This window comes from Monopterus albus, unplaced genomic scaffold (assembly GCF_001952655.1).
Source record: "Monopterus albus unplaced genomic scaffold, M_albus_1.0 scaffold1.1, whole genome shotgun sequence".
Classification (NCBI taxonomy): Eukaryota; Metazoa; Chordata; class Actinopteri; order Synbranchiformes; family Synbranchidae; genus Monopterus; species Monopterus albus.
This window is the reverse complement of record NW_018127881.1, coordinates 174,321-190,303: the sequence shown is the minus strand read 5'-3', so window position 1 is coordinate 190,303 and position 15,983 is coordinate 174,321. Positions and strand designations below refer to the sequence as shown.

The window sequence follows — 15,983 nt, the reverse complement described above, 5'->3', positions numbered from 1 at the left end:
TTAGTATTCTGATGTGGTTGCTTCTTTTAATCTCACTGATCTCTGAGGCCGTGCAGTTGGGTTATGTTGCCTGGGTTTTGGGAAATCATACATGTATGCATTTTAAATTACTGTCTTGGTGGTTTTACAGTATTCGACTGTGATCGACTTCTGGAGGTTCTCATCCCAGATGCCTCACAGGCTTTTACAAGTCAAACCTATACAGCTATGTAGAAAGAACAATAAAGAGACAGAGTGGAGGTGCAGGTTGGCTGTGTGGTTGTAAAGCTTTCCACATGCTCTGCATCAGATTTAGGACAGTCAGCTTTTATACTTTTCTCCACTGTGTCAGAACCATTCCCTGCTTGACTGACACCATATTGATTTAAGTTTGAGTGTCCTTTTTATGTTTGTTACAGTGCAGAACCCCTGTGCACTTCAGAACGGAGGCTGTATGCACCAGTGTCGGGTTGATGGTGGCAAAGCTCAGTGTGACTGTAAAGCTGGTTACATCCTCGCTGAAGACGGGAAAACCTGTGAAGGTAGGTTCAACAGTAACTGTAATAATAATGGCTTTATAATGGTTATTATGGAGCCCAGAGTAAATCAGGAGTCGAGTATATGAAATATAAGGAGAAACCTGGAAAATGCTGTTCAGCTTCTGATCGTGTTGCACAGACTCACTTAGCAGGTAGTTTACCCACCATTCATGGAATTGTAGGTTTTCAAGATTTTCCGGACACTTTAAAGACTTCCTGGTCAGCTGCTGACGAAGCTTGTGTGATGGAACTCAAAGTTTCAGAACAGCTACTAAATGGTCAGCGTTTTAAAAATGTATCGTCAACTACTGTTTCCAAATCTATGGGAGGAAAAAGTGAAAATAATTTGGGAGAGAATGTGGTCAGAAACACATATAGTACATAAAAACAAGTAGACCGTTGAAGAAATGTGATTTTTGTAAGTGAAAGGTGAAGTAGATTCACAGAATTTGTAGCCAGTGTTTCTATTTCTGTTTTCACACACTCTGTTAAGCGTGTGAAAAATGGGTTTCAAGTGCACAAGTGGATTTGATTTGTGACAAGCACATGTTGAGCGCCGGCAAATGTAAATGAACCTGGGCTGACCACACATATTTCTCTGTATAATTCATATTTTTAAACAAATTTTTCCACAGATGTTGATGAGTGTGAGACAGAGGAGGCCAGCTGTGCTCATGGCTGCCACAACACTCTGGGCTCTTACACCTGTGTTTGTAATGCTGCCTATGAGCTGGGAGCCGATGGAAAACAGTGTTACAGTCAGTTCAAACCAGCCCATCTCAGTATTGCTACATGCATATACAGTATTTAGTTGGTACAACAAATTACCACAGTCTGATCTCACTGTGGCCTTGTTACAGGAATTGAGATGGAAATAGTGAACAGCTGTGAGAACAACAACGGTGGCTGTTCACACCTCTGTCAACATTCCACCAGTGGGCCTGTCTGCGCCTGTAACCATGGTTACAGACTAGACGAGGACCTTAAAACCTGTGTTGGTAAGAAACTGTAATATACTCCCACTGACCTACAGTAGAAACATGTTTGTCACACAGCTTAATGCTGAAATACATTGGCACGTGAGCATGACAGTATCCCCATCATAGGTCATAAAGGATCACTGAACGGTTTGATGAGTATGAAAGGATGTGAATCATGTGCTATGACCTTCACAGTCACTCAACTGAAGTGAACACTGTAGTGAAGGACTGATGTGAGAGAATATCTTTTGGAAGAATGGTGTCCATGCGTCCAGTAGAGTCCAGAGAGTTGTAGGGTCAATGCCTCTAGTAAAATACCCAGATTTGTACAGTTTTAACAAATATCTTTAGCAATCTAATTAATTTTCATTTATTTGGAAAAAAACAATGTACAAAAAATGTTAGTAGTTTAGTCTGGCTGAACTTACAGTTTTCTTTGAATGCCAGTTTTTTTTTTTAGCCATGATCTGTTTATATTTGTCATTGATATGATTGACAGCTAATTCTTAAATGTTGATAAGGGATTGAACTGTATTTTGATTCAATGAACAAATGTGACGCTGTATTGATATACATATATCATTTTTTTCTTTTCTTTTTTTACCTTTGAGATGAGGTCACATTGAGATTAATGTTGTGCACTAGGACTCCCTCTGAGCCTCCTTACAATGTCCTATAATTATAGAGAAATATGTGAAAGAAAGAAATGCTAAAATCCTTTCTGAGAATGCTTTTATTACTGCATACTGTAGGACAGCTTAGTCAATGTAAATGATGATCCTAATTACCTGTACAATTTCCCCTTGCCAAAAATACATTTTTAAAAGTCTTGGTGCAAATATTTTGCAAAACAATATCCTTTGAGACTTAACTGGATTTGTAGGTCTTTAATCTATGATGCCAAAATGTTCTTCTGACCATGATGTACATGATGATCTTCTCTCGAGTTTGTTGCAACAGATGAAAGTTTACCAAAGTCAGTTTGTGAAGAAAAATCATCACAGTGCTCAGTGTTATCTTCTAGTTGACCTTAATTGGCTTTTAAAGCTTCACAGCTTGAATGATCTCATTAAAATGTTCTGTCAGTGAAGCGTATCACTGGAGTCTGATCACACTTTTTGCCTTTCTGCTTGTTGCTTTTAGCAGATGTCGACGAGTGTGGAGAGCAGATCTCCTGCTGCGAGCAGGACTGCACCAACTATCCTGGGGGTTATGAATGCTACTGCTCAGCAGGTTACAGGCTCAACTCAGATGGATGTAGCTGTGATGGTATGTTTATCTTTTGAAAATGAATGTATTTCGGGGGTGGGGGCGTCCAGTTTGACCCAGAGAATGTCAAAACAAACATGCACAGTATTCGCTATACAATACTTTTCTTGATGGAGGAAAAGCATTTGAGTCTGTTTTGTGTCTGTGTTTAGATGTAGATGAATGTCTGGCTGCTAATGGGGGTTGTGATCATACATGCCAGAACAGTGCAGGTTCGTTTCAGTGTTTCTGTCACCGGGGTTTCCGTCTGGATGAGGACCGGCAATCCTGCATTGGTGAGTATCGCCGCTCATGGTGAAGAGAGTGGGTGAGTGGGACTCGGTCCAGACCCAGACACATGCCAGCAGAAAATCTGGCAAAGTGTTGCTGTCGTACTTGCCGAGTCAGTCAGTCTGGATTTAACCCTCTGCCTCCTTGGCCAGGTTATTCTTGCAATACAAGTTTCCAACCTCAGTAAAACTTAACTGGCTAATTAAAGGTTATACAGTATATATACAATGTATAATGTATAAATACAATGAAAAATAGCTTAAAGTATAACTAGAAACTACTTATCTCATGGAAATAGTTTTTTTTTAATTTGTTTTGAAGTTGAGACTTTAAGAAACAAAACTATGAAGCATAAGATGTATACTTTTGGCATTTTTTTCTGTCTCCCTGCAGCACTTGAAGATGCAGTTGACGCTCTGTCTAGTGGAGGGGCCATGGAGTTGCCTCTCATTCGCCCCCAGATCACCTTGCTGCAGGACTACAGCCAACCCCTGGAGCGCTATGATGACTATGAAGACGACAAGTGGGAGCTGAGGGCTGAGAGTAACCTGGCAGAGAAATTTGGTAAGCCCCACGGCCCCCCTCTCAAAAAAAGAAAAAACCTTTATCCACTAGTTATCATTAACAGGAACCTGTATCCAATTACCTGAGTGTGACCCCTGGGAGGTGAAGCTGTCTGACAGCTCATTTACTGCAATCAGGAATGGGCTTAATGGTGGGGGTTAATTGCTGTGCCTCATGCTCCCAGACTGTTGGTACATACTGAAACAGCTCAGCTTCTGTGGCACGAATGCTGAGGCTTATATGTTCCAGCAGCTGGTAAAGGTCAGAAGCAGGTAGTCAACGGCTGTGTTCTATGTTGCCAAAAGTTCACGGACTCATTTGACAGCAGCACTAGTTCGACATTTAATACTTGACATTGACAAGAGTATCACTTGAACACTGAATCCAAACCACAAATATACAGTATCTAAATGGACATTTTGTCAGGTCAAAAAATGTCAGACTCTTGACCTGCTGTGTCCTGTGGCCTAATGTTTCCTAATGCTGCTGATTTCCAGTATAATGAGAAATAAATAAATATGGGAACATCCCAAAATAATGTTTTAAGATCTCTTGTTTCATCTGAATAACTTCAAATCCTGACATTTGAGAAGAATTATAGAATGTCTGGCATTTTTGTTTGGAAAAAATGAAAAAAAAAAAAGTCACTGCTTAATTTATTGTTGATTAACTGATGTAGCTCGAAGCAAGACCGCTTTATTAATATAGCACCTTTCAGACATAGAGGCAATTCAAAGTGCTTTACACAGGATCTTGATCTGTGTATAACTTTAATGACAGTTGTAATAAACTCTGTCGCCACTGACAAAATGATAACAATCGGACAGCTGTTAGAATCTTACCATAAAAGTAAAGCGCCTGTCTTTGTTTTTGAGGGCCAAATGTCATGATTAGAATTTAAATGTGATTTGCTGGGCCTCATTCATCAATCTGTTGTTCCCAGTGTGTTTGGATGACACTTTTGGGAATGACTGCAGTTTGACATGTGATGACTGTTCTAATGGAGGAAAGTGTAACGTGCAGAGAGATGGCTGCGACTGCCCTGATGGATGGACAGGTGTCATCTGTAACCAGAGTGAGGACTGACTCGTGTGTACTCTGCCACTACAATTTATAAAGTATGTCCTGAGTGTATAGCAGGGATAGACCTTTTTTTATTTTTTTAATCCCACAGCATGCCCTGAGGGACAGTTTGGTAAAAACTGCTCCTTGCATTGTAAGTGTAAAAATGGTGCCAGCTGTGATCCCATCACCGGGAGCTGCCGCTGTCCACCTGGAGTCAGTGGAGACTTGTGTCAGGATGGTGAGTTAGACAGCAAGAACTTGTTCCTAATTTTTAGTGAAAACATCTTTCTTAACATGAAATGTCTGAGGCAATTTATTGTGAGTATTTTGTGTGTGTGTGTGAGTGTACAGGCTGTCCAAAGGGCTTCTATGGAAGGCAGTGCAATAAGAAGTGCAACTGTGCTAATAACGGCCGTTGCCACCGGACCTACGGAGCCTGTCTGTGTGATCCTGGACTCTATGGACGCTTCTGCCACCTCGGTGAGTCCCACTGTCCTACCATCACCTTTGAACTCTCATTTCAGAAACTCCAAATTATAAGGTCAATGAATGACATTGGGTCCCGCTTCACCTTGCTAGCATTGCAGTTTCCCTTCCAGTTTTAGCACTGTACCTATTATAGAGCAGTTAAAGAGCTTTTAAATACTGTGGTACTTGAGTATAATCTTAGTGTCATGTTTCTTGATCAGAATACTGTTGTGAAATCATCCCTTCTCATTCTTCTGCGTCCCGTCTTTTCATTTCCTCCTTCAGCTTGTCCGAAGTGGACTTTCGGACCAGGCTGCTCTGAAGAGTGTCGGTGTGTCCAGCAGAACGCCCTAGAGTGTCACCGTCGACATGGCACCTGTGTCTGTAAACCTGGTTACCAGGGCAACACCTGCAAGGAAGGTTAATATAATAATGACGATGATGATAACCAACACAAAATAAAGAAATGAGAAGACACCTAAAAAGTCAAAAGTTTTAGAACACCCCCATTGTTCCAGTGTTTATTGAAAGTTAAGCAGTTCAAGTCCAGTGTATAGCCTGAAATGGTACAAACCTAAGAAGTAAACAGTCTGAGGTAAAAGAAACAAAACAAAAGGCACCACAAGAAAATGTATGTATGTAAAGCAGGTTTATTTCTGGGATTAAGTATTAAGTGAACCTTTTCGTCTGCAGCAGTGGACGTACATTAAGTCTTGAAACCTGATGCAAACAATTCCTGGTGTCCCAGTGCTTGTTCATTGCCTGTACTTGCAGCAGCCAATTTCCTCTGTGCAAAGCCAGTGACTGTTACTTCACCCTCTGAAACATTAGTTAGAAAAAGGCAATTAACAAAGTAAGTCAGATCTGTTCAGGGTTTCATCTTACAGCAGGATAATGGCAAAAAAAAAAAAACTGAACTGGCCAGCACAGTGTCCAGGCTTCCACATGAACAGTGAAAGCAAAGCACCTTACAAGTGCAACACATTTTTGGGAACTTGTGCAACGGTGCTTTTTATGTGAACTGGAGTTTAGTTCTAAAAGAATGTCACAAATATTCTTGGCTGTTGAATTAATCAGTTGGGTAAAAACATTCTCTGCTTTGAATAACAATTTGTGTCCAACATGTGTTTGTTTTTTTTATAAAACCTGGTTAGAAGATGACATCTCCTCCTCCTCCCTCATTAAAAAGTAAAGAATTTCAAAAGGCTAATGCTGCGCGTGCATAATGTTGGCAGAGTAGGAAGAACCTGGAAAACATCTGTTATTCCAACATGGAAGTGATCACGCATTAATCCGGTGCTAACACTGCAGTTAAATGAGAGTAACACTGAATACATCCTTATTAGTCCTGATCCGTCGCCTGATGTTGTTAACCTCTGCACTTCAGTCTTCCCTCTATCTGACACGGTGAAAAATCTTGGTATAATTCTTGATAGTGGTTTTACTTTTGAGAAACAAATTAGGGCAGTGGTTAAGTCGTGTTTCTTTCATCTAAGACTCGTATCTAAGGTTAAACCTTTTTTGTCACATGGAGATCTGGAGACTATTCTTGCGTTTATTATCTCACGGTTAGATTATTGCAATGCTCTGTATGTTGCAGTTCCCCAGACTTTGCTTCAAAAACTACAATTAGTCCAAAATGCAGCAGCTCGGTTGATATCTAATGCCCCCAAGTTTGCTCATATCTCCCCAATTCTTCGTGCTCTTCATTGGCTTCCAATCAAATTCAGAATTAAATTTAAGATTTTATTGTTTGTTTTTAAGGCTATTCATGGCCTCGCACCTTCTTACTTATCTGACCTGTTGGCAATTTATGTGCCGATGAGAGCTCTCTGCTCCGCTGATCATTTGTCGCTGGTGGTCCCACGATCCTGCTATAAGAAATGGGGCGACCGTTCCTTTTCTATTTGTGGCAGAACTATGGGTGGAAAGCGAACTAGTGGCCTTTAAGTTGGCCTTAAAGACCCACTTCTTTAAGCAGGCTTTTGAGGTCTAGCTTGTTTTATTGTTTTGTTTTAGCTTTGGTCTACCAACAGTATTTCCTTATCTGTTTTATAGTCATTGTTTTGTTTTGTGTGTTTTTATTGTACAGCACTCTGGTGCCCCTGTGAGTTGGAGAGCGCTATATAAATAAAGTTTTATTATTATTATTAGTTACACCAGATGATGATGTAACTGCCAAGAGGGCACCTATCAGGCAGGGCAGGCTTCAAGTTTCCACATCACACTTTGTGTAAGGTGCATACTGGACTGTTGGAGCCCCATGATTAGCTTCTACACTAGCTACAGGTCACAGAATATGCTGCAATGTCAAGGTGTTAAACTGAGATTTAAGGTGAGCTCACAAATATTATTCCTCCAAAAGATGAATTTGAAATACAAAACAGTAACAATTAGTAAAGCACATTTTTCATACATGGAAAAAAGAAAATTTAAAGGAAATAACCAATAATAATACAAGACAGCAACAGCAGTTATCATTCCCCCCAGTGTACCAGTATAGTTTCATATTTATATCCACTGATTATTGGGACTCACAGTGGCAGATGGTATTATAAGGTGGTATCACAGTATTCATCAGCCTTTGAATACTGTTACTGTCGTAGAGAAGTACTTCATTTTTTTTCCTATATGCAAAAGTTTGAAAGTTTTTTGAAATGGGAACTTAAAAGTATCATAACATAACATAATGAACACGAAGGCTGTTAAATGTTTTCACTTGACTGAGAAATACTTTAAACACAGCATATCTGCATCTGTTTGATTCTATGCGCTCATGCAGAGTTTCGTACATATTGTGTTTATGTTTGTAAGTAAGCACAGACGTTTGTGTTCTGCTCTGAAGTGTTATTACTGTATACTTGCAGTATGCATCACAGTTGTCTTAACATGGTTTATAGTGCTTTGCTTGCCTCTGTTTCTAGAATGCAGTCCAGGTACTTACGGGGGTGGCTGTGAAAAGAAGTGCTCCTGTCCACCAGGAGTGTCGTGCGATCATGTGACTGGAGCGTGCCAACGAACGTGTCCTCCAGGCCATCATGGGGAGAACTGTGATCAAGGTAGGTGGTCTTACAGAGGAAATGCTTTCCTCATGCTTTAGGACTGATTTGTTTTCTGTTTTTGCCTTCCTGTGTTGAGACAAACACCTCCTGTGTGTCCTTTTTCAGAGTGTCCAGAGGGAAGGTTTGGAACAGGCTGCGTCCATCCTTGTAACTGCACCGGTGCCCTCTGTGACAAAGTAACAGGGCAATGCAAGTGTCCAGCAGGGACATCAGGAAAGTACTGTGAGAACTGTGAGTGCAAACACATTAACAACTTAGTAAAAATAACCAGAGAGCTGTTCAGATTTTACACGCTGAGAATGATAAAAACATTCATTATCACCCTTTCACAGTTTGTCTGGAGGGGTTTTGGGGTCCAGGCTGCAGAGAAACCTGCCCTGCCTGTGAGAACGGTGGTGTGTGTGATAAACATAATGGGTCCTGTAACTGTCCTCCAGGTTTCATGGGAAGACTTTGCCAAAACTGTGAGTAATTTTGGGGATAGTTTTCATAGTAACAAACATTAAACAGTCAGTAAGCTGAGGAGGATGGCAGCACTGTGGAATATTGAAATTATGCAGTGGTGCAGTTTGGACAAGAAATAAACCAACATGCTCGAAGACAGAGGACTCGTTTTTCTCCGATGTCATTGGCTAAAATCCTTCAGCAGCCTGAAAACTACCTTGGAAAATATTTTCCATGGGAAGAACAAATATATAAATTTCAACTAACCACTGGCTCTAAAATCTTTGTTTGATGGCTGAATCGCAGCGCAGAAGCTGTCATGGGAACTTGCTGTGTTTCTGTGCAATCTGGTGGAGTTTCTTATGGTAGATTAGTCCTCATCTTAAATAATTTTTTCCTTGTGCAGCATGCCCGATTGGACGCTTCGGTCAAGGATGCCAGATGAAATGTGTGTGTGAGAACAATGCTTGTTGTGACCCTGTGAGTGGACGGTGTACCTGCACTCTGGGCTGGACTGGACACGATTGCAGGAAAGGTAACAGCAGTGAGGAACATCTGTTACTGCTGCAGACCTAATCTAACATCTGCTACTGAAGCAGAAGAAAATTAGGAGCGAAACCTGATCTTGTATCTGACAGAAACAGATGTCCTTAATGTGTGTAACACAGAAACATGATGTTTGTGTTGCAGCATGTGATGCAGGACACTGGGGAGCAGACTGTGCACAGACTTGTGACTGTAGAAATGGAGATGGTAGCTGTGATGCTGTGACAGGCCAGTGCAACTGTGAGGCTGGTTACACTGGAACACACTGCCATGAGAGTATGTTGATGTTTGTGGTCCTGAATTATAGATTTTTTTTTTTATGGAATAGCAGTTTTGTGGATTTTGTTTGCAGAAAAATTAAAAAATTGCTGATGAAAATTACTACAGTTGCTGCTTTCCCATGTACTCAATAGTGTACACTGCTGAGATTCTGCAGTGTCACTTTTGATATGACCAAAACAAAGAATTCACATCCCACATACAGTGACTTTAGTGTTTTGTTTTGCTTCTCATTACCATCAGATTCTTTTTTGCATTTTATATTTTTGCCCAGTCACTAGTTGTTGAGTTTTTGTTTCACATGATTTTTCCTGATAGAAGGAGTTGCCCTGTTGTCATGGAAATGCAGATGGACTTGTTTCCCACACTGGTTTAAACCAACAACAGTTGGTCTCACCGCAACTTCACAACAAGTAGAGTTAAATGTGTGTTGAGCTTAAGTTGTCACCCGCTGTTTCCAAACTCAAGAATGAACTTTGAATCTCAATCAGTTCTTTATCATTTTCTAATCACACTTCACCTGATGTGTTCATTCAATGTAGGCACTACAAATAACGGGCTTATTAGTCAATATATTGTGTGTGATATTCCCTCAGAGTGCCCAGCAGGTTTGTTTGGTGTTGGTTGTCGCCATCGGTGTCAGTGTGACAACAAAGCATCGTGCGACCATGTGAGTGGAGCTTGTACCTGCCAGGTGGGATGGACTGGAACATTCTGCGAGAAGCGTAAGAGAAGCTCCTTGATCACTATGCCAAAGTTATCACCTGAATATTTTGTAAATGCTAGTAATAGATAGTCTTTACATCTGTGTGTTTCAGCATGTCCTCAGGGTTTCTATGGGCTGGACTGCCAGGGGAAGTGTTTGTGTCTAAATGGTGGGAGCTGTGACCACATCACTGGGGTTTGTTCTTGTCCTCCTGGCTGGATTGGTCCGTTCTGCAACCTGAGTGAGTGAGAGAGGTGCATCTCAGAAAGTTTTAAAGTCGACAGGTGCTGGCATCACTCTAGTGTTATGAAAAAAAGGTGAAATCAGAGTTCAGATAGTACAGTGCCGTGTGAGGGAGTTCCTGGAGCAGCGCTGAAACACGGACATTTTTGTACTGTTGTCTCACAGTGGAACGAACGCACATGTGGTTTCAGAGTTATTTGGGAAGTCCCAGCCCAGTCACACATGAGAAAGCGCAGACTTGATGGTCCCCATGCTATGGCCTGTATCACTTACCAGATGCTGGAATTTCCACTTTTGATCAGCAGAGTTCATGAAGAGGTAATGCTACTGTTTGTCCCTCTTCTGGCAGCCTGCCCTACTGGTTTCTATGGGGAGGGATGTAACCAAACCTGTAGCTGTCAAAATAACGGCATCTGCCACCTGGCCAGTGGGCGGTGTGCGTGCATGCCGGGCTGGACTGGACCCAAGTGCACAGAAGGTGAGTTTATTCACAATGCAGAGCTAAGTGATTATCTATATGATAGGTAAATAAGAGGTCACAACATGGCTTTGTGTGTTTTTCATCCAGAATGTCCTTCAGGGTTTTATGGAGAGGACTGTCAGCAGCACTGCTTGTGTCAAAATGGAGCCACTTGTAACAGGACCAGTGGAAGATGTACATGTGCCAGTGGATGGACGGGCACATCCTGTGAATTGGGTGAGACTGAGATGTTGTGATTAAGAGTCTCCATATGTATTACCAAAAAAAAAAAACACCATCAGAGGGGTCATTCAAAGTAGAAATCCTGTTTCATACCTTTGCATGTTGTTTTTAATAACAAGGTACTGTGATCTGGGAACAGCATCATTGTTGCAGTAAAGGCCAATGGGGCAAGAAGCTCAGACAGGTTGTAAACAGGCCAAGAGTTAATCTATATATTTGGAGGTAAAAACAAATGTGAACACACCTGAAATGTTGGTAATATTCCCTTACTCTGCAGGAAGACTATGGAACTGTAACAAGTAATGCAGGTCAACGTCTGACCACTGGTGTTTCTTGGCCTAGTAGTTTTGCTATATTCCAGATCTCAGCGGTTAATAAGGTGAATGCAGTGTTGTTATGGAAATGAACAGTGGACAAAATGAATATAAGACCTAGCGGGTACAAAATCAGAACTTCCCTTTAACCACTGCAGCGTCAGTCTACACTCTACATGCAACTCCTTGTGCATGCTTTCCCCCAGTTTTGTCCTGAAAAGGTTATTTCTCCTCCGTTTCCTTATTTTCTTGTTCAGATCAAGGGTCTACAACTCATCACCACTCATCACACTGTAGCTTAAAGGGATACCACAGCATAACATATGAGTCACTATGAGAAAGCAAATGCATGCACCAATTACTGTTACATTTACTGTTCAAGGCCATTCTAATTGTATCTTGATATAGACTTGAGGTCATATTGATCACCTCGTAAAACTAGCCTAGTCTTATTCAAATGCATCCAGTTAAACCACATGGTAAAGCCAAATTTATGTGTTGGTTTGGGCAGAAATGCAAAATAACATTAGCTGAATCCTGAGGTAAACATTTAAATCGTGGCCTGTGGTTGTTTTACTATGTTCTGGAAATATCTGGCTGAGTTTAATTTGCTGCTGTAGCTCATCTGTTTTTGCCTTAAGTCTGTTATTTGCTGGCAGAGTTGTGTTCCTGCACCACAGATGAGTCTGGTTTTAAGTCTCCTTCAACCCAGCGATGACATTCCAGCTTGCTCTCCCTCTGAGCCTGGTACAACCTTTCCCTGTGGAGCTGTGCCAGGCCCAGCCCCCCTCCACATGTTCAGGAAACCTCTAATTCTGTTGCTGGTGTGTAGTTGCTTGGATGCTGCTGAGTCAGCAGCATCCACACAAATTTGTTGTTGTGTTGCACCTCTAAATGTAACCTAGTCCAGAACACCACCTTTAACTATGACCTCAGTAATAAACATCATTGAACTCATTTGACAATTTCACCAAAAAATGAAACATTTTGAGCTTCATAAACACAGATGTTAACACTTTGTTGTTCACAAGATGAAATGCAACCTGCTAGGTGGAAGCTGGGTGGAGCTCTGCTAGTAATTAACTGTAGAGCCATCCATGGGTGGTCTTAGAGGTGAAATTGTCCATAATCCACAAGATATTAATATATTTCAGGCCTTCTATAGCAAACTTTATTCCCCCCAATTACAACACTATCCAGAGAACAAGCTGATGTATTAGATGGTCCTCTCACCATCGATGAACTCCATAAAGCACTGATTTCAATAACAAATCACCCAGATCTGATGGATTTCCAGCTGAATTTTATGTTGATAAATGCTATCACCGCTGTTTGAAACTGAACATTTCTCTTTTGTACATTACGCAGGTTTGGGTTTGGAGAGTCATTCATCCATTGGATAAAAACACTGTACACATCAGCTAGGGCAACGATAAGCACAAATGAAATCAGGTCACAAAGTTTCACTTTACAGCAGGGTACCAGACAAGGATGCCCACTCTCACTGTCTCTATTTGCCATTTTAATCGAGCCTCTAGCAGCAGGGAAACGACAGAACAATAAAATGAAAGGAATACAAGATACTTACTCAGAACATAAAATTAGTCTTTATGCAGATGATTTATTATTATATTTACAGAACCCCCACAACTCACTACAGGAAACGTTACACATTAACACATTTTCTAAGATCTCAAACTACACAATAAATTGGAATAAGTCCACCATACTGCCTCTCTGAGGATGCCTGGGATTCTGCAGCTTCCCTCCAACTTTGCACAGGCAACATTAAATATCTAGGTATTAATATCTCCCCCTGGCTTTCAGAACTTTTTAAACTCAACTATACCCCTCTGTTAAAAAAAGTACAAGATGATTTCAAATGCTGGTCCAGTCTTCCTCTCTCACTCATTGGCTGAATTGCTACTGTAAAAATGAAAACTCTATCTCAAATTAACTACCTGTTTACAATGCTTCCCACAACACCCACAGATAAATGGTTTAAATCACTCGATTCTATAACTTCACAATATTATTAGAAAAACAAGAAACCTGAAAATTTCCCTATCTACACTTCAAAAGAAGAAATCACTAGGTGGCCTAGAAGCACCAAATTTCCAATATTACTACTTGGCAAATCAGCTAAAATATTTAGTCAAATGGATTCAGAAGGACAGTTACAACAGTGCATGGATAGAATTAGAGCAAAAATACTGTAAAAATAACTCGTAACTTATTTTCAGACCTTCCCTTCCTACCAAACTTTATTAAATCACTTTAAAGCTCAAAGAGTCATGTTATTAAGGCTCATGACTCCTGGGAGTACCATCAGAAGCTCTGCACACTGGTAGCTCCATGTTGTTGTTTTTTTAAACATTAAGGTAAGATTAACATAATAGCCATGATGGCTATATGGAAATACAAGCGCATACATTGTGGCTTAAAATCAATCTTAAACAGATGACAAAGCAGTTGGATTAATGTTAAAGATTATATTTAATAACAAGGTCTTTATACTTAAGGCAAAATTACCAGGAAAAGTTAACATTCAAGAAATTATTAGTTTCATGATGCATGTTTGTTTCTAAAAAAGACATACACTAGTCGATTTTTAAAGGAGTTCAGGGACTTTGACCTGTATACAATGTTACACGTGGCCAAAGAAGCAGAATGACAGCTAGCAGCGGCCTAAACTTATAAATGTTTATTGCAGTAAACCCAACTTAATGTATTACTGCTACAACTTAACCTGAAGATGTTACATTTAAGTTAGTGCAGCTTAAGTTATACAGTATATTGAATGTTATGTTTGTTCTTATAAAAGCAAAATTAACCTGCTGGATTTTTGATGGGAGTTTGGTCACTTATCCGAAAAAGACAAGTGTATAAAGTGAAACACTGTGCGCTGTATTTGGTGCTGAAGAGAAGAACCCTGAACAACAACTTCTGACTCCAGAATCTGAAACGCTGACCTCAGCGTCGACCCAGTCCATCAATAACAGTCTGCAGAAACATTTCCACTTCATGTAGTTTTCACTATACATTTCTGTTACAGTTTTTATGAATTAAGATTTTACACAAAGTGTGCTTAAAGAAATACCTGATGCGTCTTTGACAGTAGTTTACATTTCTATGCCTCTGCAAAGGCAACAGCCACGGCTGGAAAAGTAATTCTACATGGTGTCAAACCTGTACACTTGACCGTACAATTCATTTCTATAGTGTCATATCACAACAAGTCATCTCGGCACACTACATAGTAAGGTCTAGATCTTATTATTATCATCATCAGTATAGAGAAAACCCCAACAAATCCCAACATTCTTTTATATTAAGTGACAGGATGTCTCTGCATTTGAACACAAAGTGAACAACCTGTACCACTGAGTGAATACTGCCCAAAAGAGCCCAGACATCAAGAGCCCAGTGCATCTCAGCCTTCAACTTTTTCAGCAATGGCTTTCAGCATTTTCAGGGCGATTCTTCAGCAATCAGTACCAACAGACATTTTCTTCAGGAAATGCATTTGTCTAGTTACCCTCTAAACTCTGCGGCTACTACCCCTGACTGCCAACTATAAATTACTGGCCAAAAACTAAAAGCTGCAGTCCTCGGCAGAAATGTGACAGAGCAGGTTTCACCATGTTGCCTGTTTTCTTTCTCATGCGTTGTCTCACGTGTTTGATTGTGCATGCTACTTTACATGTATGTTTACACAGAGTGTGTAGCAGGTCATTTCGGGGCAGACTGCCAGCAGCAGTGCGAATGTGAGAACAGTGGTCAGTGTGACAGACAGACTGGACGGTGCAGCTGCAGCGACGGCTGGACCGGAGAGCACTGTGAGAAAGGTGAGCCAGTGAGTCTTGGCAGACTAATGAACATACCAAAACTTTGTCATGGGAACTGCTGGTCTGGCTGTTTTTGCTAATTATAACTTTCAATTTCCACCTTTCTCTTGCTCAGCATGTGAACCAGGCCTGTTTGGTGCCGGCTGTGAGGAAAGATGTCACTGTGTTTACGGAGCTGCATGTCACCACATCACTGGAGAGTGCCAGTGTCCTCCAGGGTGGAGAGGAAAACTCTGTGACAAAGGTAGAAACTTAAGCTAAAGACACTGTGGTGTTCCTGCAGCTCCTGGTGTGCAGAGTTTGTCAGTATTGTATTTTAATTTAAAGAAAAGATATATTTGATTATATAAATGCTTGAGAAGGATTAGACGAAGCTTTCACATTTGGTCTGAAACTTATTACACTTAATATTTACTTAATAATACATGTTCCCTTTTTTAGTTAATACAACCATTGTTTTTTCATATTGTAATTCTATTACTGCTACGTACTGTTTATATACATCTGTCGGTCCCTTTCCTGTTGTTCTCTCTCCTTTTTTCTTTATTCTGATTGTGGGTCTAAGAATAGATTCTTCAGACTGTAAAACCCTCTGAGGTAAATTTGTGATTTACTGTATAAGACACCTGACATCATTTAAAGATATATATTTGATCAGACTTTTCTCATACTTGCTGTTTCATGAGTAAAAATAATATGTGGGG

The 15,983-nt window shown here is 40.5% G+C and overlaps 1 protein-coding gene across 1 annotated transcript in view; it reads left to right on the top strand.

Moving 5' to 3' along the window:
• Positions 1-15,983, top strand: part of megf6b (multiple EGF-like-domains 6b) — a 64,780-nt gene that overhangs the window by 43,749 nt on the left and 5,048 nt on the right. Inside the window, exons 8-28 of the mRNA XM_020602037.1 lie at positions 399-521; positions 1,154-1,276; positions 1,379-1,516; positions 2,642-2,767; positions 2,920-3,042; positions 3,431-3,601; positions 4,545-4,676; positions 4,776-4,904; positions 5,018-5,146; positions 5,420-5,554; positions 8,059-8,193; positions 8,302-8,427; positions 8,529-8,660; positions 9,047-9,175; positions 9,331-9,462; positions 10,062-10,190; positions 10,284-10,412; positions 10,764-10,892; positions 10,983-11,111; positions 15,151-15,279; positions 15,395-15,523. Of these exons, the coding sequence (XP_020457693.1) occupies positions 399-521; positions 1,154-1,276; positions 1,379-1,516; positions 2,642-2,767; positions 2,920-3,042; positions 3,431-3,601; positions 4,545-4,676; positions 4,776-4,904; positions 5,018-5,146; positions 5,420-5,554; positions 8,059-8,193; positions 8,302-8,427; positions 8,529-8,660; positions 9,047-9,175; positions 9,331-9,462; positions 10,062-10,190; positions 10,284-10,412; positions 10,764-10,892; positions 10,983-11,111; positions 15,151-15,279; positions 15,395-15,523 (2,757 nt within the window). The remainder of the gene's footprint in view (positions 1-398; positions 522-1,153; positions 1,277-1,378; positions 1,517-2,641; positions 2,768-2,919; positions 3,043-3,430; positions 3,602-4,544; positions 4,677-4,775; positions 4,905-5,017; positions 5,147-5,419; positions 5,555-8,058; positions 8,194-8,301; positions 8,428-8,528; positions 8,661-9,046; positions 9,176-9,330; positions 9,463-10,061; positions 10,191-10,283; positions 10,413-10,763; positions 10,893-10,982; positions 11,112-15,150; positions 15,280-15,394; positions 15,524-15,983) is intronic.